This window comes from Betta splendens, chromosome 22, assembly GCF_900634795.4.
Source record: "Betta splendens chromosome 22, fBetSpl5.4, whole genome shotgun sequence".
Taxonomy (NCBI): Eukaryota; Metazoa; Chordata; class Actinopteri; order Anabantiformes; family Osphronemidae; genus Betta; species Betta splendens.
The window spans coordinates 1,899,654-1,924,969 of record NC_040900.2 but is presented as its reverse complement, the minus strand read 5'-3'; the positions used below and the strand labels follow the sequence as shown (position 1 = coordinate 1,924,969).

Sequence of the window (25,316 nt, the reverse complement as noted above, 5' to 3'; positions counted from 1 at the left end):
GCGACATCGCACAGAGGGCGAGTCATCGCGTCTGTCATGGTTCTGCTCAGTGACCTCCAGAACAAATACGGCCTCTTAATCCACAGTGGTTCTGATACTCTACACAAACAACCAGGGGAAGAATTAGCCTGTAGACGTTTGACTCTCACTCCTCCCATCACTTTCTTTTTAAAATGTAAAAGCGATGCACCTGAGCTGAGGTCGTCACCACAAACCAGTCCTCTAATCGATCAGCTTGTATACAACCACCAGCAGCACCCTCCAGACATAGACTACCCCATCCTGTGCTCTGGGTTCGCACCCGCCTCCACATATTTCAGCCCAGATCCGTCCCTCTGCTCTCAGGAATGAGCAGTGACGGTACAGAGATGTGCTCAGAGCCACGCAAAGGTTCTCAGCTGTAATAAAACACCCTGACTCACATTAGATATTCTCCTATTATGCAGTAAAGGCAGACACCCTGTTCTGTATGTGCTGTTTTATTGCCAGAGCTGGGTGCTTCGCAGGAGAGGTCATATGAAAGAGGGAAACTGCTGCCATAAATGAAGGCGCACGCTAATAAATAACGTGCGATGCGCAAACAGCAGCTTCAAATTACAGCCGTCCTCCGACTCCGACGCCAGTCGGACAAGATGAAGTCTGTTTATACCAGCTGAGTCATAAGTTGGGACTTGATTGGTGGCAAATTAAACTCAGCTTGCTCAGTATTTATGCTGTTGCTACTGACCTCCGTGGCTGAAAACGCATCTTGTTTCTGCGTGAGCTCATAATTGTGTGTTTTTTGCCCAGACATGCACACGTGTCCCGGGGTTTAATCAAGTGAGAGACTCGTGATTTTTTTCTCTCATCTCTGCCGGAGCAGCTGACAGAAGCAGCTCTTCACTCTGGAGCCGGCTCCATATTACCATAATGAAATTGAAAAGAAATTGAAATGGAAATGACTGCTTTGGTCCGCATGACAACAGGCAGGCGGAGGCAGAGCGAGGCAGGGCCGATGGAGCTCCCGCCGCAGGTTTTACCGGCCGCTGGGTGAATATCAGCAAAACCGATCAGAAGCAGCGGAGGTGAATGTCATGACTGGCTAGAAAATAAGAAGCTCGGGGTGCAAACAGCAAATATTCCTCAGTGGAAAGCCTTCATGACTTGTATATTATATTATATTCTCAGAGACCAACCAAATGTGCAGGAGCATGAAGAGCTTGTCATGTTTTAAGATGATGAGCTCAGGAGAACTCAAAGTCAGAGAACAGTTCTGTGCCAAAGTGAACCACACACGTCGAATTCAATTAAGAAACCGCAGGATTTAGTTTTAACTGCATTTCAGAAAAACGCTGTAAAATGGAGTCTGTAGAAACAGGCAGCTGCTGGTCCTGTACAGCATGTTGCTATAGATGTAGTTAGATGTTTTTAATCATGGATTTCTGTTTTGAACTGCATTAAAGCCGTTCTCCTCTCACTTGGTGCAGCTTGTGTCTTCTCCGTGGGCTCCTTGGTTCTTTGGGACTGGCCTTTGATCTTGTTCACCAGCGTTAGGAGTCGACCTTTAATAGATGTGTCCTGTTCGTCTTCATCTTCCTCCATCGGGATTCCTACGCAGCACAAGCAGACAGACACCACTCATCAGGCTTTAGCAGACAAGCTTCGCGTATCATGCGTCGCACACAATCGAGTCTGAGGTGGAAATTATCCTTGATGAACCTCTGCCACGGATGCACGGCTGCAACTATTAAGCTATTAGAGCAATGTGAGAGGCTCCGAGCTATAACTCATCAGATTATAGCAATTACAATAAAGCAGAGACGCTAATAAACTACTTCTATGGCGCATGTTCCACAATAACCATGAACCAGTGGGCGTCTCACCACAGTGGAGCTGCAGCTGGTTGTGGAAATCGTACAGCTCCTCCTGGATGTTTGTAGGACACGGACAGTCTTCACCCATGCTGAAGGTCAGCAGCATGTTAATCTAAAGGGGAAACACGTACAGTACTTTAATTATCAGAATTTTAACACGATAAGCAACTAATGGGAATCAGTCATTACAGTAAGTGCATGCAGACTGTAAGGAAGTGATGCCTCCGGCTGCTTTCTATTCACTGGATGCTTGTAATTGGTGTTAATCCTCTGTGGCTGCTTTGCACCTATATGAATAGGACCTGGTCGCACATGCTAATTACTCTGCGTCTGATGGTCTCACCTGTTCTTGGGGAGGGGATCTGAACTCCTTGGTCTTCTTGGCAGTGACGGCGGCGGACATGTTGAGGGCGAGCATCAGCTCGTTGTAGCGGAACTTCTGGTTGTGCTGCAGCTTGGAGACGAAGCTGTCGGAGAAGGACACGATGGCCTCGATGCGGTGCTTCAGCTCGCAGTCGCAGAAGTAGTGGAGCAGCTCGCACATCTGGAGGAGAGAGAGAGACGACTGTCGCAAACAACGTCGGAGTCCTGCTGCTTATTAAAGCCAGCATCATTTGTTCAGGAGGGAGACGGGGCAATTTCATGTTTGACTGACTTGTGAATAGGTCCATTACAGCTGAGCATGTGCTTGTGTCTTTAGCAGCGAGCGGCCTCGTGTAGATGACGACGCTCATTGTTACATGTTCTAGCGCTTTACCTTCATTAAGACTTAACGCATGAGGGTGGGTGCTTCTCCATCCTTCTTACCCGGCGCTTGACGGGCTCGGGCAGCCTCTTCTCCAGCAGGCCTTTCATTGGCTGCTTGGCCTCCTTGGCCGCCTCCTCCTCTCCCGCCTCCACCGCCTTCCCCTCTGCCCCCTTGAGGCCTTCTTTGTCTGTGGATCCTGAGGCTCCCTCCTCGTGCGTCTGCCTGAAAACATTGGGGTCAATGAGCAGGAGGATCTTCTGGACGTCCTCGCTGCTCAGCACGCCCATGGTGAGCAGGGTGCTGATGAGGTTGAGGATTGGCACGAACTGGAACTCCACGCTTCCCCCCACGGGGTCCCGGATGTGGTGGCCTCCGCCCTGAACGGCCTCGGTCAGCATCACGATGGCTTTCTCCTTCAGCGCGTCCAGCGGGATTTGGGGGCTGTACAGATGCTGCTCCCGCTTGGTGTTGATGAAGCAGGGCGGGGCGAAGTTGAGGCGCGGCTTCAGGGACGTGCTGAGCCCCACGCCCGGTGGACGGTGCTTCTTGTTGGCGTCGGAGAAGAGGCGGATGGAGCGCGTCTCCGGCGTGACGGGGATGATGAACTCCTCCTTCATCATGAGCCGCGCCTCCTTGGCCGTCTCCAGGTGGATGCTGATCAGGACGTTGTAGAAGCCCTCGCGTAGCATCCCCGACAGGTACTGGTTGTCGATGGTGTATAAGAGCTGGGACTGGTCCAGGTGGCTGCACAGGGCGTGAGCCACGCGCGTGTTTCCCAGAGCGCAGAGGGCACAGTAGAGCTTCAGCGTGTGGTAGTGGAACGTCCTCAGGTCCTCCTGCTCAGACAGCTCCATGATGTCAACACACCTTGGAACGAAGGCAGAGAGCGTACAGCATGAGACAGGGCTTAATGCTCCGGTTGGGCTCAGTCCGACCGCGACCCTGGTGTGATTGGACCTGCAGTGAGCTGTTCACCTGTTCTCCTCAGGAATGTGCACAGCCAACATCTGCAGAGGCTCCACACACTGGACCACCCAGCCGTGACGCTCGTTGACCCGCGCCGTTTCCACTTTGAGGAAGGTGTTGGGCATGCGGCTCCAGAGCACCGCGTTGATGGTCTGCACGTCCAGCCGCGGCGGACACTGGGGCACCGGGTTCTTGTGCTCGCTCTTGAAAATGGCTGATGAGAGCGGCATGGCACTCTGGAGCACAAAGACAAGCATTTCCTCATGAGGACAGGGGTGAGTAAACTTCACAGATGGATGTGGAGGACAGTACCTTTATTTTAGCCAGCTCAAACTGAAAGAGGTTTGGGCTTGTGGGACGCACAAACACAGCAGGGAAGAGTTTGGTGTTTGGTTCCACCTGTGACGGAAATAATGAGAGATGGCAACAGGAAGTAACATCACACTGTAAAGGAGAAAAGGGGAGCAGAGAGTCTGGGCTGCAGAAAGCAGCTTAAGGATGCGTCATGAAACTTAACTACTTAGTGTGCAGATGGGCGAGTGTGTGTGTGTGTGTGTGTGTGTGTGTGTGTGTGTGTGTGTGTGTGTGTGTGTGTGTGTGTGTTTCATGATCATCGGAGAGTGGCGGCTGTGATGGCACGATGACTCAGCGCCTGCTCGGTGAAGCCTCACACAACTCCAGCGAGGGAGAACATAAGAAGATTATATGGAAAGGTTCTTTCAGATTTAGCTCTGAATGCGTCTGAACAGGCTGAAATGCAACAATACAGACGTCACAGCGCTCGGGAAAATATGCAAAGAGAAGAGGAGTCATCCTCAAGGTCAACGCAATCAATATGAGACGCTCAGACAATGGCACAGGCTGTGAAATGGCTGCAGTCGCTGCAGGTGATGAGACGAGGTGGATCATGACATATCGGAGCCAAACACCAGCGGCAGCATCTGATCGGTGTGTGAATGTGTCGGTACCTGGTAGCAGGTGGAGACCTCCCTGCCGTTGACGGTGAAGCTCACCAGGCCGGTGGCCAGGTCTATGAGGCAGCCGATCTCCAGGTCCACGTTGCTGCGGCTGGAGGCGTGGGCAGCGCTGGTGACGTCCCCCCCCCACACCATGTAGCAGTTACTCCTCTTCACGCTGCGGCCACACAAACATTAACGTCACGTGTGCAGACTCCACATACGTGTGGAAAAGTGTCCCAGCGGCGGCTTCACCTCTCGTGGACTCGTCCTCGCTCGTCGCCCAGCGTCACGGTAACGGTGCGGATCTTGCTGAGGTTGAAGTTGTTGCTGTAGTAGTGGTAGTCGGGGGTCACCCACCCCACCCACACGCAGGAGGGGTCCTGGCCAGCGAAGACCCTCACGGAGTGATGGTACTGTAAGACAGAGGAGCGTGAGCGGCTGCAGCGGCAGCAGCGGAGGTGAGAGGACGCTCCTCACCGTGGTGATGCTGCTGTAGTCCACCCGCCTGCTCTCCTCGCCGTGCCGCACAGACCGCAGGGGGTACCTGTCAACCACTCAACAGGCGTCAGGTCCTGTGATGACACGGGGCAACGTTCTGGAGGAGTGGGAGCGGCTGCATACCTGTGTTTGACCTTGAGGTTGTCCTCGTCGTGCACCCCGTTCATGTCTGCGGCCGGGCTGGTCTTGAAGTGGGAGTGGAACTCCACCGGCATGCTGAGGCGGCAGAACACCGTGTCCGCGTTGCTGTTCTGGGCGCCGAACGTCTTGTGGGTCACTTTGAGACACGGGGGGCTGTCGACGGTGCCGTCGATCCTGGTCACCTGCAAACAGGAAGAAGGTGTGTGCACACGCCGCACAGCGCTCTGCTGCATCCTGAGCGGCGCCGGGTCTTACTGCGATGTGGTTGTGGGCCTTGGGCACGTTGACGAACGTGGGCAGCCGCTTGCTGAACCACATGGTGACCTCTCGGTTCATGTTGACGGCAAAGGGCTCGAAGCCCTCCTGGAGGCCACACATGGTGTAGTACTTGAAGGTGCTGGCGTCCTTCCCCAGGTTCATGCGACCCACCTGAGACAGGCCGAGGCTGCAGACCGGGATGAACCCTGAGGGAGGCGTGAAGGGGCGGGGGAGAGGACCAAGCCACTTGGTTTTCAGGCGCCGCTGCTGTTCATTTACACATGTCTACATCTCCTCTCACTCACTCACCGTCCTCCGTGTCAAAGTCGGTGAAGCAGAGCTCCGAGCCTTTGGTGGTGATGAGGATCTCTCCGTTGAGGGTGAAGATCATGGACTTGTCCTCCATGTTGATCATGCAGCCCACCACATCCCTGGCGTGCCAGCAGCGCCCGAACAAGCGGCTGCCCATGTTCAGACAGTGGCCCTGGTGGAGCACACGTGCACCGTTTGTAGAGACCTCCACTCCCGCGGTGCAACGCGAGGAGCCGACAGCCTTACCCTGTATCCGTCAAAGACGAAGGCCAGCTTGTCTGTGCCCAGCTCCACGTCCGGCTTACACCCAGGCCGGGCCCAGCCCACCCGCATGTCCCCTCCCGTCACGGCCTCAAACTCAAAGTACCACTTCCCCGTCTTCACCGCGTACGTCCGCTCCACTCTGAAGAACCGGATCTTGTCGATGCTGAGCCTCTCCACCACTTGTCCTATTCGATCAGAGGGACATTCGAATGAAAAGAGGCTTGTGGGCCTAAAGGCCGGAGGCGTGTGTGGTAAACTCACCGCCTTCCTGGTCGGACGGCTCTATGTTGTAGCCGTAGCCTATGAGCGTCCGGATGGCCTCGCGCAGGCTGTCCCTGTTGGACTTCTTGGTGCGCTCATCCAGCAGAACGTAGGGAACCAGGCGAGGGTTGCGTTTACTCTTCAAATCCTTGAGAGACGAAGGAAAATGTTAGGAAGCGATCACTTCCTCCACCACTAGTGGGCTCGTGTTTGTGGATGACTGCTGTCAGTCCCAGTAATTGAGAAGTTAATTGGCCTTTTATTGCCATCAGGCCACGGCTGCTCATCACTTTCCTCCATCTTTCCTGTCTCATTTCCCATTACAGTAATCCCACTGGGGCTGAGGTGCAGCCATGGAGGTATCATATTAATACTGCTTAAGCAGATTTGCAGGGCTTAATTTGAAATCTTGCTTTGCTTATTAAGATTGCAGGCTGTTTGTTTGACCCGGCACAACAGCTTCCATCTCCCTGAAGGGCCTAATGGAAGCCTGATGGCATTATACTGGTCAGTGGCGGCGGCTCCAGGGGTTCCCGTTCCCTCCACGTTACAGTACCTGCTGGATGCCGTAGGTCCAGCCCTGCTTGATGCGGTCCTTGGCCCACACATTGTGAGCATTCTCTGCCAGTTTGTCCACCAGCAGCTCCTGGCCTGAACTCAGCTTGATGTCCGACAGGTCCAAGGGCGACGGCTTGTAACCGTTGGACATCATGTAACTGGAACAACACATGTCTCAGCCATAATTGCAGTACAGGGTTTAGGATTCGTTTTACATCTGTAGCCTGATCAACAAACATCACTATAATGTCTCAGTTCAGAGTAATTACATGAGTAATGGGACATTCCTACTTACTTCTTGGGCAATTTGATCTTTTTCAGGGCGTCTTCAGCGTTGGGATTCACCTGAACAACACGACAGCCCAGCGCCAACAGGGTCCTGTGGGGACAAACCCAGCGGAGACTAAAAAGGTGGGTTCTGTCTCCGACTTTAAAACAGGCTCCAGTGCTGAACATACTTCAGGGTTTCTGTTGACATCTGCAAGTTGTAGTTCTTTTCCGTCTCTGGCAGCTTGGAGAAATCCACCAGGCACGGATGCTGCCGCTTATTATCGTCCCTTATCTGCGAGGGAAGACGCACGCGGTGAAATAAGGCGACTCTCCTCCGCTGCCTTCATCATTGTTCATCTGTACTTCTATGTACTGTGGTGTACATAGGTGTGTGTGTGTGCTGTTACTACAGAGAATACACAATATGCACATGAAATACACATCCTCATTGTGAAGCAACGAGGGAACGGGCTGGCGGTGATGGACAGCGTCCACTAGTGAACATGTGATGAAGGAGGAACCGAGGAGCATGTTTTCTTGGAGCAGACGGAGAGGCGTGAGTGGAGAACCAGGTGGGAGGTGTGTGTAACGGTGCGACGCCTCTGACGAGGCTGCATTTGACTTGAAATAATCCCTTGGGCTGCGTCGCTCAGAGGATGCGGCGCCGGGCGTTTACCAAGAAAACATGCAGTCTGCGTTCAGACGTGTGTGTCAGCTCTTTTGTGAATAGTACAAGGACTCAGCACAATTCTATATTGTACGTGGAGTCATAAAGGTATTTATATGTAAATAACAGACACCGCTTTTTGCGTCTGAACTCACGTCTATGAAACAGCTGGTATAGCAAAACACAAAGAACTCAAATATCAGTTTTCTAAATACAATTTAGCACATTTTAATTTCCTAAACATGTTTGTGTGTTAGAACAAGCAGAGTTCAGACGGTGCAGGCTCACGTTTGTATTATAGACATAAGAGCTGTGTCCATTTTGCTGTTCGTTCATCATCAGGGCAAAACATTGGCATTTTCCTTTAGCTTCTACACAATAAAACAAGAAAACCAACACGGCAGCTCCTGTTGCCTTCAGGCTCCTCCAGACCAATTAAACACAGAAGAGAGCTGGTTGAGGAGCCTTCCCCTCGTTCTGCTAAGCTTTCATAGACACTGTACCAAATGTGAGGATGGTATTTCTCTTGGCAACTGAACTCACCAAGTTGCCAAAGTTTCCCCTTGTAAAAACACACTGATGGACCCTCAACTTTTTTACATATTCCATTGACTACAAGACGCAGATTCGAACTACAGACCTTTCTCTCGCTTTCTTGTTGTGCTGAAATTGCCAAAATTTCCTGTTCTGCCCTTTGGGTGAAACAAAAGCGTTTCATGATCTGTATTAAATGCAGACACGATGACTCTGACCCACAAACGAACTGAGATGACATGTGTAACATGGACAATGAATGTGGACTTTCTACTTACCCTCTGTTTGGAGTGAACCGCAAATTATAAAAGAGAAAGCAAGATGGTGTTCTGTCCAGGCTTTCATGACGGCTAAAATCTCTTCACATGTGTAATCGTGATGTTTAGTTCTCCACATGCATGGATTATGCTTTTACCTCCTGAGTGACGCTCTCATATCGTACGAATGAAGGAACTATTCTCACCTTGCCAAAGCACCAGCCCAGCTCGATCTTGTTCATGCCCCACAGCTCATGGATGTTCTCAGCCAGCTTGTCCCGAACCCTCTCCAGATGAGGCGGCATCACGATCTGGGGACATTGGGGGAGTTTAGCAGCGTGTTTGCTCTGTGTATCCCTGTTACCCACGGGTCCCATTCAGCGGCGCTACCTGGCTGGTTTCCACAGGCGTGGGGATGAAGGAGGCCTGTGACATGAACTGAGTGGTGCCCAGGAGATCTCGGACGCCGTCCATGTCCCTCTTGTACTCCTTCACCGGCTCCACCTTCATCTTCTCCTTGGGCAGCAGGGCTTCGTAGCACGGAGCGTAACTGGAGGGCGGCAGGAACTTAAAGTCGCCATGTCGACCGCCCAACAGGAAGCGCACCCTAACGAGACAGACCGGCGTAATTAGATTGGCTTATTGTATTACTGTGTACAGACAAAAAGTTAATTACTATGAAAAAAGTGTGTGTGCATAGTGCACGGCTAATTCTATATTTAATACAATGAAGCAATAATCAGACAGCTGATAATGAAAGGAGCAGACAATGAGAAAAGAAGCAGCTACGCGTCTAAACGTAACTACTTTCCTCCTGTTAATCAGCTTCAATCAGTTCCAGCCTCTGCTTTCACAGGACACGTTACATAAAAGTCTTAACAGTGAGTCTCTGCTAACGCCCAGAGCAGCTCCTGTAGTAGTAGTGACGCCAACAGGCCCACGCGGCTGCAGCCATCTATTATTGAGGGGAAATAAGCGTGTTCACATTCTGGCACATTTGTCTCCACAGAGCAGTTGTTCACTGGGTCACACGTGTTTTACCCACAGGGTTTATGCAGAACAGTTACAGGCATGTGTTCTAATGTAAAATAAATTCAATTAGCAAGGAGAAAATGGGCCAGCAGCCACAAAGAGGAGGTGAAGTGGTGCACAGCTGACGTCTCTTCACTTTCTGACGGCTCACGTGACCAAATGAAGTGTGGCTTCAAAGACTCACCATGGGTAATGCAAACGCTTTATTAGGTCAGACTCAATCACGGAGTCATGAAAGAAACGCTGGAGCCTGAAATTTCATTTTAAAGTCTTGTCAGTCACACTATCGCTGGTCACCGTGGCAACAGATGAGAATACGAAGCTAGTGTGTTTTACCTGTATCCAGTGTCAAAGCTGGGAGGATTAGTGCATTTAAACCAGAAGGAGTGGGTGGATTAAATGGATTTCATGGAGGTAGTGTGTATATATGGCATGTCATGTCTCCCCCAGCTTGTGTGTGCAGCTCATTTATCATCCAGGAATCTGAGTGTCAGACAACACACGGGGAGAACAAACACACACACACACTCACTTGACCCCTGCCGAGAAGCTGACAACAGGGAAAAACAGCCCGTCCGTGTTGAAGTTCTCAAACATGCCCTGAACGGGCTGTCCGTTGATCCTAAAGGAGATGCTGGGAGCGCCGAGGTCCAGACAGCAGCTCACCACGTCCTCCGAGGTCAGGACGTGCTGGTTCAGGGACGCCACGGCCCGAGGGACGCGACCTGTTCCGGCCGCAGGGACAGACAGTGATTCAGTCAATTATCAGATCACGCTCGTCTTTGACACCGTCACTCTGGGCCGCGGGTGTGTGTTCAAACCCAGGTTCAAGCTCATCTTTAACAGTCCACACACAAATACTGCCTTTTCCGCCCCTCACTGACCTGACCAGAGGTGAAGTCCGTCAAAACCAAAGGAGTAGAGGTCGTCGCCCACGCCGTTGCCGCCCCAGCCCTCCCCCCCCCCGGGGTACGGTGCATAGCCTTTGCTGTTGGCCCAGCCCACCCGCAGGTGGGAGGGTTCGCTGGTTACGAAGTGGTCCACCTGGTCGATCATCAGCTCGTAGTACCACTTCTTATACTGAGCCGAGCCCTCGCTCACCCCCAGGAATATGTTGGGCCTCATGCTGTCGGTGAAGAAGAACATGGAATCAACAGGTGAGCAAATAAATTGATATCAAATACTCTCATATTAATTCAACAGTGGTCCTGAGGACAGCATCATTTAATTTGCTTTGACAATTTGCTAAAAAGGCGAACAGCACAGAACACAAACAGAGATGTGTGGGATGAAATGTAAACGTGTGGGAGCAGCGTGGCGCTGGTGGCGTTCCGACCTCTGCACGTCGTTGACCAGCTGGGTTTGCAGCAGCAGGTCTCTCTTGGGCAGCAGGTGATCACAGATGAGGTTCTGGTTGGCCCGCACAGCGACGCCGTTGCACACACACAGCGAGCAGAGCACGTCCAGGATCTAGAGAAGGAGAATGAGCATCAGAACAGCTCCACACGCGGTGCAGCCCAGATGTGAGCATCCAGAGCCGTCGTCTGTGAAGCTCATAGCTGCCCATTGATGCTGGAGGTCAGTCTCTGCTCCTGCAGCCACTGCGTAATTACCACGAGACGCTCGTTGGGGGCAGAAACATGTCCAATAATTTCCCTTTGATGCTGGGATAACAATGCCATTGAATTAAATGGTTGGGGAAGCTCAGCCAAGGGTGACAGGCAGGAGAGGCTGCGCTTCATCACAGGCCCTTTACTCCTGCAAAACCCAAACGCCCGGGCTGATTTATGACCCGGACCAACAACCGCCTGCTGCTGATCTCATTTCACTGTTAAACAGCTTGATTTACGATATGAACACAATGCTCACAAGCCTCTAGGAAGCGTCCGTCAGAGATGGTTTGTACGCTGGGAGAAAGCAGTCACTGAGCAGGGAGGAGGTGACAAAGAGGGAACGCTTACACTCCTCCTCCTACAGAACCTCACTGTGTTTTTACTGTGTGTATTATTTATCTCGCATCCACGGTCACGTCCCGTTCTGGCTGCAGACCCTGCTGCCTACCTTGTGGTTGCGTCCGTGCTTGTACAGCAGTGATATGATGGACTTGATGTGTCCTCTCTGGATGATGTTGAGGGCCTCGGGGCTCTCTATTAGAATGCAGTGCAGAACCTCCAGGATGCCTGCAGACGCAAACCCATCAGTTAGAGGACCGTCGCAGCACGGATCAGCACGTCTCAGGGCACAGGAGGAATACCTGAAGACGACTCCAGCCGCTCCAGCTTGCTGACCAGCCAGTCCAGGTTTTTGGAGAACTGGGTGCAGTTGTTCCTGTTTCCTCGGATTAGCGCCGCTGCAGGACACAAGGAAAATGTGCAGAGAATTTGGTTGGGTCCTACGCATTTGCAATGTTAAGAGACGGCTGCTACCGCAAGCGAAGGGGAGGGATTCTATTGTGACTTCATCCATACTAATTTAGAAGCCTAAGGAGACGAGACACGCGGACAAACGCACCCACATGTGTCCTAGAGGAAAGAACAACACGGCTGCAAACTCAGACAGACGGGAAAAAAGGAGGGAGGCGTCCCAAATCCACTTAGCGCTGCAGCGGAGCAGGTGCACGGAGGTGGGAACAGGGGATGAGCGGGACGTGGCCGGAACACTAATAGGAGCCAGGAGGGAGCATCAGTGTAAACAGCGGCGTGAAGGACACGCTGGGAGGGCACGGCTCAGCAAGGCAGCGCTTCAGGCACAGTGCAGTCAAACGCTGGATTCATCACACACACGTCGGAAGGAGGGGTGACGTTTGCAACAAACAGCCAGAAACGCATCTGGACGCACAGATCTGCTACTCACCCAGGAGCTCGTACAGCAGGTTGAGGATGTCCTTCCAAGCTGCTCCCGCCTCCGAGCCGGCACATTCCCCGAAGTGAGCGGCGCTGTTGTAGACGCTGAGGCGGTCTATGCAGCTGGACACCAGGGTCAACATGCCCTAAGACGCAGGGGTCCAACAGTCCAGCATCAGTGCAATGAGGCAATAAACGCCTCCACTTGTGTTAACGCTCACAGGTCTGGTGTTAATGATGCCGACTCATTAGTGCGACAGCATCATTTCTGCAGCGTTTAATTAGGTGACTGTCCTGAATGCAGCTCATGGCTTCCTCCGCTCCTATTCATGGTTGTGTCATGATGATTTATACTACAGAGAATTATCTATAGTGATCGAATATGCTAAACGGAGGGTTTTAAAAAGACACAATTGAAAACCCTCATGATTTATAAAGGCAGAAAAAATCACAAGTCAGCTGTTTACAGTGACAAATTGACCTTCGGAACATAATTCATCACAGCTTGGAGGCGTTACAAAAAACAGGACAATAAAAAATGCTTTAAAATACTCAATTCCAATTAAATTAAATTATGTCCCTTTAACTTCCATTATTTTACGGTGGCCTGAGAGGACGTGACGTGGTCGTGGCCTGTTAAACATTCACAGTCTGGGTAGGTGACATCACGGGGCCAATAAACATGCTCGACATGTTGTAACCGATGAAAGCAATTCAGGCCCTGTAGGTGCAGGAAAAGCAATAAGAAGAAGCTGCTGACGCCTCCAAACCCTGAACAGAGAAACTCACTTCCTGTTTGAATAGGTTCTGGCGATTCTTGAGCGAGCGCAGCTTAATCTGTCTGTCTTCATGCTCCAGCTCCGCGTCGGGGAGCTGGAAGTAGGTGATGAGGTCATTGAGAGTTTGGAGCACCTCCTCCACAGGCAGCGTGACCAGAGCCCTGTTCTTAACTCCCAGACAGTCCAGGTCTCTGAAAAAGGGGAAAATATCAGCATCACTGCTTCAGATACAGCGCTCACATCCTCAGTTATGGTTTTCAAAATAGTCCCATTCACCAAATACCTTCAAACCTGTAGAAAACACAGCAACTGAGCAGCTTTGAGCGGTGGCTGCGATGACTAACGCGATCTTTAGCTTACAGGTTCATCCATGCTGAAATGCCGATTTCCGCTTGCCTGCTAAAAATAGCTCCCGCCGCCCGTGGGGGGGGGTGTATGTGTCATAGAGGCTCACAGACTCTCCAATGCTGCTGCCATGAGCGGCCGGGAGCGCGACCCGGGGGCCGAGCGGCCCACGTGACCACGAGCGCGGCCCTGGACGCATCCGCGGCTCCTTCCCGACCGGGATGTGTCTGCCGCTCGGGAGCGCGTGACTGAGTTGTTAAGGGCTCAGTCAGAACTCACAGGCCCACAGCTGAGTCCTCCAGCGGCTCCTCTCACAGAGTGGAGGGACGTTACATCACAACTGTGTGGCTTGTTCAAGACTCTGTGGAGCTTTGAAATGTCTGGAGTCTGGGCTTTAGCTTTAATTCAGTGTTGTGGTGACACTGGGGACGCTGCTTTACCATCTATTAATTATCCTCTCCCATTAGCGGCGCTTACGTAACGTTGGCAGTGACAGGACCCTAATAAAGAGGTTCAGGACAAACGAGGACTGTAATTTGGCTTAATTGGCCAATTGGAGCGGCCCGTCCGGCTCGCAGCGTGGACAGCGTGGACAGCGTGGACAGCGTGGACAGCGTGGACAGCGTGGAAGCGATACCTGATGAACCGGTGGAAGAGCAGCATGGTGTTGCGGATGATGCGTGCAGCGCGGGACTCCTCGTGCTGACAGCGCTGCAGCGTCAGCCCGTCGTCCATGTGACCTTCAGAGTGCAGGCACGCCTTCGGGCGAGACGATGATTCGGGGCGATGTTCAGGAAAGAGCAGGAGGACGGGAAAAGGGCAGAGGACGACATTTAAAAGAGAGAGCGTCTCCAGCTGCCAGCACCGAGCGACGTCTGGAGCACAGGTGCCCTCACTGCAGGCGACCGGCGGCTTTACACCACGGCCGCCGCCCACGCCAGCAGACGTGTTGTACTTAGTTGAGGCAGTGATAGAACCAATAGAGCTTTATCTTAACTCAATCAACTCATTACACACAAAATAATCATCTGCTCCGTGAATCCCACTTATTTATCAAATCTGGCTTCAATGCACTCTGCATTCTAATGGGAGGACGCGTTCTCTCCACTCACTCGTCTCTTGAGGGGACCCAGACGGGCGGATTTGATGTCAGGCGCCTGGTAGGAGAGCCACAGCCCAGTGGCCACGTGCATGACGAAGCAGAGCGAGTCCCCGTACTTGATCTCCGCCACCCCCATCCCCTCGATGTCCCGCTTGGGGCTCTGCTCCAGCTTCTCCTGCAGCAGGAAGGTGGAGAGGAGCGCGTCAGGGCTGCCGGTGTGTGACACATACAGACAAATCACCAGCCAAACGTCAGCTGCATCTGCTGTTTACGGCTCCTCCATCGCAGCGAGATGACTGTTCTGCAATTAGCATCAGATTCGACTGCAGCCCATAATCCAGGGGACGTGTCCACTCATAAATCTCCCCACTTACATCATACATACCCACATTACATGCTCCAGAGCCACAGTGGGAGGGTCACTAATTGGCTCACAATCACTGGGCATATCTGGAAAATCTATTTCACAGACACTTCTGAACGGTGGGTTTGACTGGAGTCACCAGGTTTAGCTAAATTAACCCTTTTGTCATGGATTCACTGGTCCACTAAGTCCTCTACTCGTTCTTCTCATTGTCCTTGAAATGATTCCTTTTACAGATCGAGGGCAGCGTGAAGGCTTCGAGCTTTGCTGTGTGTGCTTGTGTGGCTCTTGCCTTCGAGGCCCTGAAGCAGAAGGCTGTGGCCGCGGTGTCCGACCTCTCCCGGTCCTGCAGGACCAGCCCCCTGTCCTCCGTCAGGGCCAGGTAGTGGCCCGTGGTCAGGTGGCGCAGTCTGAAGGGCTGACCCCAGCGAATGTGGCTTCCGCTCCAGCTGTCAAGGTCACAGCAAAGATAAACACAACCGCCTTCAGATCGTTGCACTGCAGAAGCCTGGAAGCTCCATGCCTGCTAATTAGTTGATCCTAACATGGCTGCAAGCTGTTAATTATCTAGTGTGTCATGAGGTGGCAAATAGCTAAAACCCCCTCCAGAACGAAACACAACAGGATCGATTTTAAAGATGAAATGAGAGAGTGAAGGAAGAGGATGAGGAACAACCCACCTGATACGCAGCGGCTCCAGCCTCCACAAGGACCTGGCTTTGGCTCCGGCTTTGCCCGTCTCATAGTTGACTATCCTGGGGGGAAAGAGGCAGGAGTGGACGCTCTGAGCATGCAGCCATCGCTAACGCGTCAAGGTCGTTCGTTCTCGCTTGGAGGAGCAGCACCTGTTCACGCTCCACCATCACCGACATGCGCTGACAACGCTCAACCCAGACGCACGGCCCGTTTTCACTCAGGCGACACAGCGGCGCATCCTTCAAACGGAGGCACGTGCCCTCTGATAGCTCAGATGTGGGTTACTGGGTCTGACGATACAAGGAATCGCTCATGGCCTCCTGCCGACAGCTTGGAGTGTGTTTGATCTGCACTGGAAGCAGCCGAGACCTCGAGAAACAGCTCCGCGCTTACGTTTTAAGGGCAAAAGCACAAAAGCTAAATCTGGAAATTAATATCCAAGCTCGCCTCCATATTTGCCAGGCTCTGATCTAAAAATAGCCAGTGTGTGTGTGTGTGTGTGTGTGTGTGTGTGTGTGTGTGTGTGTGTGTGTGTGTGTGTGTGTGTGTGTGCGTGTGTGTGTGTGTGTGTGTGTGTGTGTGTGTGTGTGTGTGTGTGTCTCCTGGCACCGGGCTAACTGCATGGGCCTTGTCCGCTTTTCTGACCCACTTCGAGGCCACTGAGCCGTTTTCCGGTGGCCTACCTTATCTCTGTTGGCACTGAGCAGAACAACTGCTGATAAAAATAGCACAGCCTCCATTTTTAGCCCCTGGAGAGCCGAGTGTTACAGTGGTCGCAGGAAGCGGAGGCACCTTTAAATCACAGGTCACGCAGCCTCCCGTGCTGCTCAGCTCTGCAGTGAATTCATACCTCTGCTGCTCTTCACTCTGATCCGATCCTGGGATGGTCACCACCTCATCGTGTCCATGGAACAGCCGCATCACATGACCACCCAACAGGTATCCTATTGGACAGGAGGGAAGAGAGGCTTTACAGACCAGTCCAGCAATCTGGAAAGAGTAGAAGACTATGAATTGCATCAGCGTTAAACATGTTCATGTAAAAGACTTCCGCATCCATTTGTTTTATAGAGTGTTCTCTCTCCTTTATTCTTCTTTTAATTTGTGAAGCTTAACTCCATCATCTCTGGAGGCTGCGGTTCAGACACTGAGGCGTCTGGGGCTCCGTGTGAAGTCTCTACCTTCCTCGATGTTGCTGCCGGAGCAGATGGGATGAACGTTCCACAGGGTCTGCATGAAGGAGGCATCCACCTGGATGTTGCCGTTGGAGATGGATAAGTGCTGCAGGAAACAAGGGAAGATTACAGCAGCAGAAAACAGCTAAACCAGAGAGTCAGCCGGCATCACAGAAGCTCAGCAGCCTCACGAGCTGTGGATCCAAACAACTAGGTTTTGCATTTTTGCTAGCACCATCTGCAAACAGTATCAGCTGAACAGACAGTTTCATGTGGGTGTCAAAGACAGAGCGAGACGATGATGTGAAAAGTCACTTTTCAGGAGGAAACTGTCTGCGGGCGCTGGTCCAGAAGAAAACTTCAGTTTATCACTGAATGTTAATAGAATTATAAAAGTGAGTGACAGATGCCTTTAGGGATTCATACCATCTGTGTGTGTGTGTGTGTGTGTGTGTGTGTGTGTGTGTGTGTGTGTGTGTGTGTGTGTGTGTGTGTGTGTGTGTGCGTGTGAGTTTGTGTGTCTGTGTGTGTGCGTGTGTGTTTGTCTGTGTGCATGTGTGTGTGTTGTGGCAGCTGTGCCCTGATCAGTCTCCTCCCTGATCTCCCTGCTGCCCTTAGGTCTCTGTCTGTGACAGCCGGGACAAACTGACAGATTGACACTAGTGACCGAAGGGCAGCAGTGGTCATCTGGCTGTGGTCCTCGTGCCAGAGAATGTGTGTGTGTGTGTGGAGGTGTGTGATGCTGCCTGGCTGCTGCATAGAGGACAGGGAGCATGCTGCAGTCTACACAGCACAGTTGATAGTGGCCTGCAGCTGAATCAGTCTGCTCAAAGGTTCAAAAGGGCCAGAATCATTATGAACCACGCAGGAGGCGGGGCTGTGACGCTAGATAACAGGACGGAGTAATAAAAACGGCAGCCGTGTGAGGAAATCATAATCCACCACACCAGGCGTTCCCAGCGCAGAGGGAACCTTCCTTTAATGCCACCGTCGCTCCCCTCCTGCAGGACGGGGGTCACGGGCGTGCAGTATGTGTCAACAGGATTGGGAGAATCTGAAATTCTGTCACATCAGGGAAGCAGAGTAGGTGCGGCTCGGCTTCGGCAAAATGAAAGGCACACATGCATCTGCACCGAGGCTTCAAGGATTCAACGACTTACCAGGTATCGCTCTGAGGACACACTGACCAGGATGAGGTCATCACCAATGCGAACCTTCTCCCCCTCTGATCTCTGTTTGGAGGCCGGATGGATCGTCCACCAGCAGGCCTCGCCTACAAGAGCAAATGCGTATTTAAACATCCTATTACAGCATGACAACATCTCACTGTCACTGCAGAGGAACCAACTCGGTACTAAAGCTAATTCAGTTACAGAAGCTCCTACATATAGTGCAAGTATGAAATAAATAACAGCAACGTGTGTCCAGGTATCAGCAAAACCAACAAATGTACTGGAGCGATGGAATCAGCACTGACAAAAGAAGCACATTGTGTGTCTGCACCGTCCACGGGGAATATCTGCTGAAAAGACACCAAGTAAAATGTGCTCAGAAGCAACAAACAGGGCGAAGCAGAGATAAAGAGAGACAGAGGAACAAAGAGAGAGAGCGAGAGTGAAGAGAGCGCCGTTCACCTGTTGAGTCCTCCTGCAGTCCCACATCAAAGGACAGCTTATCCGTCTGGGACCTGGACGTCTTCAGACACGCCAGGTACTGTGGTCAACACACACACGAGCCACGTGAGGAGGCCTCGCTCATAGATCACACCACACTCTGCTCAATTCTCTGCAGTGACGTTACCATGGAGCTGAAGGAGTGGCGCAGGAGGATGGCGTGTCCGTACAGAAGAGTCCTGTGACCGCCGCTCTGCGCCGCCTGCACAGAGAACACAGCATTAGGCCCTGCAGGCGGCAGCTGCGGCCTCCGGGGCTCCGTCCGACGGCTTCAACCAGGCCCAAAGACCTCCCGCTCTCCGCCGATGATGACCCGGCTGGGGTCATATCTCCTGGGGGTGAAGACATGCAGTCTGACTCGCTACAGGAAGGTGGTGTTTCTGACTCCGGTATCCATGGGCGAGACAGGATGCGGAGTCATCTTCCCAGCATTCCAGCTGCAGGAATGTGGGAAGGATGCATTGGCAGGGAAACAGTCCACCGCTCATGGGGCTGGGTTGAGATGCAGGAGAGGGACGGAGGGTCTCTCTACAGGTGGATGCAGGAGGCTGCACAGGAGTGGCTGGCTGTGGCACTCCCGTGTTACTTACCTTTCTAATGAGCCTCTAGGAAGCATTAGGGTAAGAAAGAGTGACATTATTCAGAAAGAGCCGTGCTTCCTGTGGGACATCCGTGCCTTTATGTCATTATTAAATGATCGTCAGGATGTTTGGACCAGGATTAGGAAAAAAAATGTCCCCGTCACAAGCTTCAAAATGCCGAAAAGCTAATTCTAAAGAAACACAGCTAAAAGCATGGCTCCTCACATCCCGCCCTCTGCTTTGTTTCATCATCTCTCCTTTTCGCTCTCAATTGGCTACTGGGACAATGGCCGGCCTGTGATTTGATGCAGCTCTGCTGGGCAGACTGCAGCACTGGCTTCCAGGCTCTCGTGTGCTGCTGCAGTCACCAGAGCCAATAAACCCCAGTCTGCTGCTCACTGGGCAACGCACTACCCAGAGAGAGACAGAGAGCGGGGTTTATCGGGAACAAACAAGTTGTGTTAAAGGTGGGCACAGCAATGGATTCAACACGCTGAGGCTGAGACGCGTTTCACTCATAGCTCACTGAACTGTAAGGGAGAGTTATTATCGCATCAAACAGGCAGAGGAAAAAATGGATAAGATGCATCCTTGGTCTGGAAGCCGTCCACGAGTGTGTGTGTGTGTGTGTGTGTGTGTGTGTGTGTGTGTGTGTGTGTGTGTGTGTGTGTGTGTGTGTGTGTGTGTGTGTGTGTGAGTGACAGGGGTCATGGAGCAGCTCCGTCTCCTTGACTGAATTCATCACTCGCCCTTTTGACCAGAATCTCCCAAACCAAGCGGGTCAGTACGTGTAGAACCAGCACCGTCTATGAGCTAAATGGACCTTGGCATTTACACTGGCTGTTAGTGTGTCGTCTCTGCGGGTCGTCTGTGGTCCCCACAACACAACAGCCTGAAGAACCCATTTGCTCGAGCCGCCGTCTATCGATAAGCTCATCTGTTCAAAGACGTATTGATTTCGGAGCCTCGGCTGAGACATATTCAACCTCCATTTCCCCTTTAATGGTGCTTCCCTCAGTGACATTTCAGCACAGACAAAGAATGATGAATAGGCCGACATTGAAAACAGATAAACGTGAGTGGAGAGAAGCGCTACAATGGCCAATCCACGGCTTCTAAACGACTAAAAGGCACAGGAGGTGTGAAAAGCTGGGACAAAAACATAAAAGACAGCAATAATAAAAAGGGAGGTTAAAGCCATTCCTCTTCAGCAGTCAGAAAAAAAGACACCACAACATTATATCAGACTTCACTTTAGTTTGGGTTTGAGGATGTCTGATGATCACGTCCTGTCTCTGCAGAAAACCGTGGTCTCAGCTGTTCTACATCATCTCACACCATCCAGCCAACATAAGCAGGAGGCACTAATTTAAGTTTATCCGTTGCATAAAACAAATGATATCACCAATAAACATCCAACTGAATCCCCTGAGGACACGACCAATGCTAATCTGACGCTAATCCAGCATTGGTGCCGCTCTAGTTCTCTACTATGCTACAGTAAGCGAGTTGTGTGAGATCTAATGTTAATGAGGAGCATTCTGGAAGTCTGCACATAAATCCATTCATCTGTGGCAGCTTGTTGGGATCGCTGATGCAACCCATAGGAATCGATGCCTACAGGTAGAAGGAGAACAACACTGAGCTATCTGTGATCAGACTACATGTCGTAGATGACGGAGGACGGTACGAGTGGAGAACGTACCCATCGATCCGAGCCGCGAGTCTATCGCGCAGAAGATGGAGATTGGAGATTATACACAAAAAGCAGAAGATGGAGATAGAAATAGAAATAATAGAAGCGTTACACATCTGTCAGACGATGAAGGAAGGACACAAACCTACAGGAAGACAACTCACAACAAACGTGATGAAGGCTGATTCCTAACACATCCTTTGTTCATCTTTGATGCTGGATGATTATTTTACAGAGAAACAAAGAAGCTACTGCCATTTTCCTCGAGGCGTGATGTGAATCAGATGTGTAAATGTTTTCCTTTGGTGAACAAATCCAGTGCATTTTAATATTAATTAATATTCGTTAATATTCGGTTAATATTCGTCTGCACTGAGGATCTCTAGACCACTGGAATGTTTGATCCCTTTATAGCCAGCGAGATCACTCAACTACACTGACTGCAAAGAGTCCGATAAAGAGCTGCACAGTGTGTGTGTATGTGTGTGTGTGTGTGTGTGCGTGCGTGCGTGCGTGCGTGTGTGTGCATGCGTGCGTGTGTGTGCATGCGTGTGTGTGCGTGTGTGTGCATGCGTGTGTGTGTGTGCATGCGTGTGTGTGTGTGTGTGTGTGTGTGTGTGTGTGTGTGTGTGTGTGTGTGTGCATGCGTGCGTGTGTGTGCATGCGTGTGTGTGTGTGCATGCGTGTGTGTGTGTGTGTGTGTGTGTGTGTGTGTGTGTGTGTGTGTGTGCCTCTCTCTCTCACCCCTTCGCTGTTCTGCCCGCTCTTGGCCAGCATCTCCTGCAGAGCCCGCACCGACAGAGACTGTTCCAGCACAAAGCTGCAGATGCACAGGTCTGGAGGAACATACTGCAACGACAACGGGACTTGGGTTAAAAAAGGACTTTAGGGTGAAGTTAAAACCGCATGGGGCTGAAACATCGCTAACGATCACGTTACAGATGATTGGACGCACACTCAACGTCATTATGCTGCACTTAAACTCCAGCTAAATTAACAAAGTGAGGTCAGTCCTGCTGAAATGCGCCGGTGCAGAGTGGGGACGGTGCCAAATTCATCCCATCCACCGCTGGACCAGGACCCATGGACAGAATGAGGGAAGCGGAGTGTGTCTACATGATAAATGATGCCAAGCTCCGGCCTCCTTACCGAGCACCTCACCAGCTCCAAACTGGTTCATTCACACAGTTCTAACCTCTTTTACAAACTTCACACAACCCACAATCAGGCTGCATAACAACGGACTCACATGTAACACAAAAGCTAACGTAAAGAATGCAACACTGGCACTAGCTGCTGTCGCACGGGCCCGGCTCCCTGCAGACAAATCATAATAAAGGATGTGGTGGGAAGCAATCCAATCCCGGTCTCTCTGGGTGAGGAACGGCCGACCTTTGCTCTTTCCAATGCAGGATAGTAACATTTAGCAGGCAGTGCCTCGAGGCGGGGGGGGTCCAGCTCTGTCAGAATGTTTCCTCACAGGCAGCTTTGCAGCAAATGTCCGATATGCGCTTCACGGCCGATCAGGTGACGAGGAACATGGCCGACGAGAATAGATCACGTCCTTATTTCTGTCTGTCGGGTCGAAGGAGGGTTAAAGCCGATCGCCCTGCGGCGTTGACCTCCTGCTCTGTCACTCCTTCGCAGCTTAATTGGACAAATTGCTTGAATAGTTAACTGAAAGGCTCCAAAGGAGCGAAGACAAATGATTTTCGACCGTCAACTGGCATTGCTAAAGGAACACCCCCCCCCCTATCACGGAACGTGGTCCTCTACCCTCCAGCGATCCAAATATTGAGTCAGTGACAGGTGGGAGCTGCTGCTCGTAGATCACCATCAACCAGCTGATTGATGCCGCTGTTTGAACGGCGCACACTTAAATCAACCTCATCGCGTCCGCCTGGTTCTGCATCCAATTACTACAGCGTGCTCGCTCGCCAAGGAGAGCAGGCGCCCTCTCCTATTCAGCTGTGCCCACAGCTCCTCATTCCAAAGTGCCACGTTAAGTTCCATCAGCTCCGTCGCTGATCCCAAAGGTGGAGAAAAGCCATTTTTGATAAAACAAAAAAAACAGCATGCAATGAAGACAAAGGGCCATAAACGGAGAGCATCCATCACACCTGTCACTTATAATTACCACTCAATATGGGTGAAAGCCGCACCACCCTCTGTGCACAATAATAGCTCCACACACTGAGCTGCTGAATCTCAGGGTGCTTGAAAAGAAAGAAGATAATAACATTAAGTTTGGCCAATTAAGACTCTGTAGCTACACAAGCTAATAAATGCGCTAACGCTGTTGCTGAGCTGCAGTAAAGCTACAGGCAGCTACAGGCAGCGGTTTATGAAAGGATCCATCACACGCATCCAGGGGAGTCGTTCCAGGGAGTTATCGTCCGGCACCGGAACCGCAGAGGTGCAACGAGAGGACGCGAGCGGACGATGCGCTGAGCTGCCGTTCTGCGCGACGCCGCTCTTCATTTGCAGGATCTGAACAGATGTTTGGTTTCCATGGAGCTCACATCTCTGCTTCATGTGTCTGGCTGGTCCTGCGTGTGTGTGTGTGTGTGTGTGTGTGTGTGTGTGTGTGTGTGTGTGTGTGTGTGTGTGTGTGTGTGTGTGCGTGCGTGCGTGCGTGCGTGCGTGCGTGCGTGCGTGTGTGTGTGTGCGTGTGTGTGCATTTGTGCGTGCATGCGTCTGCGTATGTGTGTGTGTGCGTGCGTGCGTGCGTGCGTGCGTGCGTGTGTGTGTGCGTGTGTGTGCATTTGTGCGCGTGTGTGTGCATTTGTGTGTGCATGCGTCTGCGTATGTGTGTGTCTGTGTCTGCGCCTGTGCGTGCGTGTGTGCGTGCATGTGTGCATTTGTGCGTGCGCATCTGCGTATGTGTGTGTCTGTGTCTGCGCCTGTGCGTGCGTGCGTGTACGTGCATGTGTGCGTCTGCATACAGTATCTGTGTGTCTGTGTCTGTGCGTGCGTGTGTCTGCGTATGTCTGTGTCTGTGTTTTCACCTGTGCGTGTACGTGCGTGTGCGTCTGCGTACAGTATGTGTGCGCCTGTGTGTGCGTGCGTGTACGTGCGTGTGCGTCTGCGTATGTGTGTGTCTGTGTGTGCGCCTGTGTGTGCGTGCGTGTACGTGCATGTGCGTCTGCGTACAGTATGTGTGCGCCTGTGCGTGCGTGCGTGCGTGTACGAGCGTGTGCGTCTGCGTATGTGTGTGTCTGTGTGTGCGCCTGTGTGTGCGTGCGTGTACGTGCATGTGCGTCTGCGTACAGTATGTGTGCGCCTGTGCGTGCGTGTACGAGCGTGTGCGTCTGCGTACAGTATGTGCCTGTGCGTGCGCCTGTGCGTGCGTGTACGTGCGTGTGCGTCTGCGTACAGTATGTGCCTGTGCGTGCGCCTGTGCGTGCGTGTACGTGCATGTGCGTCTGCGTACAGTATGTGTGCGCCTGTGCGTGCGTGCGTGTACGAGCGTGTGCGTCTGCGTACAGTATGTGTGCGCCTGTGCGTGCGTGCGTGTACGAGCGTGTGCGTCTGCGTACAGTATGTGTGCGCCTGTGCGTGCGTGCGTGTACGAGCGTGTGCGTCTGCGTACAGTATGTGTGCGCCTGTGCGTGCGTGTACGTGCGTGTGCGTCTGCGTACAGTATGTGTGCGCCTGTGCGTGCGTGTACGTGCGTGTGCGTGTGCGTCTGCGTACAGTATGTGTGCGCCTGTGCGTGTGCCTGCTTCAGGTCCTACCTTGGCCTCAGACGTGGGCTCCAGGTAACACAGCCGGTTGCCAAGTCCCTCCGCCGCCAGGCAGAACTTGCGATTCTCCTTCTGGATGCAGGCCACGCACTGGAGCACCACTTCATCATCCTGTGGGGACAAACACAGACTTCAGTCCACAGGCGACAAGAGAACTGCCGTTCACACGTGAGCTGCAACAGAGGCCTCAAACGTGTGCAGGTGCTGCTTTGTCCCTCTGACGGTGAAAGCAGCAAATTCAAGTAATAAAAAAATACTGCAAGACAAGAGTGAATGTACGAGCCAACAGAGCCAGGAGACTGTAATACATGGCTACACTATGATTATATTTCACATACACCAAACAAAGCAAACAACAACTACAAATATATAAAAATATCAAAATCTCCAGATTCCATCAACATGCACAACAACCAGAAAACACGCTAGCAGCCAAACTGCTAGTGTTTATTCAGTAAAAAGAGGGAAGCGTTGGGCTAATTCTGATTGGCTGGCCACGCTGTCAATCATATGTTTAGGGCTGTAGCGCTTTTTTATTGGCTGCACAGTCTCCAATGAGCCCTTATTGGTCGATATCGGTCAAAGCTCCTCCTGATCTACAGCCACACGTAGACCTGTTTATTGGGCACAGAGGACTGAGAGATAGAGACTGAGAAAGATATACTGACGGACATACAAACAAAAATCAAATAAAACAATTCAAATGTCATCAAATCCAAAAGTGAGTTTTGTTTTACT

The 25,316-nt window shown here is 51.8% G+C and overlaps 1 protein-coding gene across 4 annotated transcripts in view; it reads right to left on the bottom strand.

The window, feature by feature from the left end:
• The window catches only part of LOC114848724 (ryanodine receptor 3-like), a 60,294-nt gene that overhangs the window by 24,511 nt on the left and 10,467 nt on the right, over positions 1–25,316 (bottom strand). For all 4 annotated transcript variants that reach the window (XM_055505941.1, XM_055505942.1, XM_055505943.1 and 1 more), the window contains exons 2-39: positions 24,570–24,689; positions 21,577–21,681; positions 19,146–19,160; positions 18,683–18,757; positions 18,517–18,595; positions 18,043–18,155; positions 16,889–16,988; positions 16,558–16,651; positions 15,692–15,766; positions 15,304–15,460; positions 14,658–14,822; positions 14,183–14,304; positions 13,211–13,391; positions 12,432–12,567; positions 11,833–11,928; positions 11,640–11,758; positions 10,915–11,048; positions 10,463–10,704; positions 10,111–10,303; positions 8,937–9,153; positions 8,753–8,857; positions 7,277–7,380; positions 7,114–7,197; positions 6,817–6,976; positions 6,261–6,408; positions 5,982–6,184; positions 5,733–5,907; positions 5,421–5,629; positions 5,148–5,347; positions 5,004–5,070; positions 4,779–4,939; positions 4,536–4,701; positions 3,880–3,966; positions 3,577–3,803; positions 2,661–3,468; positions 2,197–2,397; positions 1,863–1,965; positions 1,458–1,589 (exon numbers count right to left, since the gene is read on the bottom strand). In XM_055505941.1, coding sequence (XP_055361916.1) covers positions 1,458–1,589; positions 1,863–1,965; positions 2,197–2,397; positions 2,661–3,468; positions 3,577–3,803; positions 3,880–3,966; positions 4,536–4,701; positions 4,779–4,939; positions 5,004–5,070; positions 5,148–5,347; positions 5,421–5,629; positions 5,733–5,907; positions 5,982–6,184; positions 6,261–6,408; positions 6,817–6,976; positions 7,114–7,197; positions 7,277–7,380; positions 8,753–8,857; positions 8,937–9,153; positions 10,111–10,303; positions 10,463–10,704; positions 10,915–11,048; positions 11,640–11,758; positions 11,833–11,928; positions 12,432–12,567; positions 13,211–13,391; positions 14,183–14,304; positions 14,658–14,822; positions 15,304–15,460; positions 15,692–15,766; positions 16,558–16,651; positions 16,889–16,988; positions 18,043–18,155; positions 18,517–18,595; positions 18,683–18,757; positions 19,146–19,160; positions 21,577–21,681; positions 24,570–24,689 — 5,878 coding nt within the window. The remainder of the gene's footprint in view (positions 1–1,457; positions 1,590–1,862; positions 1,966–2,196; positions 2,398–2,660; positions 3,469–3,576; positions 3,804–3,879; positions 3,967–4,535; positions 4,702–4,778; positions 4,940–5,003; positions 5,071–5,147; positions 5,348–5,420; positions 5,630–5,732; positions 5,908–5,981; positions 6,185–6,260; positions 6,409–6,816; positions 6,977–7,113; positions 7,198–7,276; positions 7,381–8,752; positions 8,858–8,936; positions 9,154–10,110; positions 10,304–10,462; positions 10,705–10,914; positions 11,049–11,639; positions 11,759–11,832; positions 11,929–12,431; positions 12,568–13,210; positions 13,392–14,182; positions 14,305–14,657; positions 14,823–15,303; positions 15,461–15,691; positions 15,767–16,557; positions 16,652–16,888; positions 16,989–18,042; positions 18,156–18,516; positions 18,596–18,682; positions 18,758–19,145; positions 19,161–21,576; positions 21,682–24,569; positions 24,690–25,316) is intronic.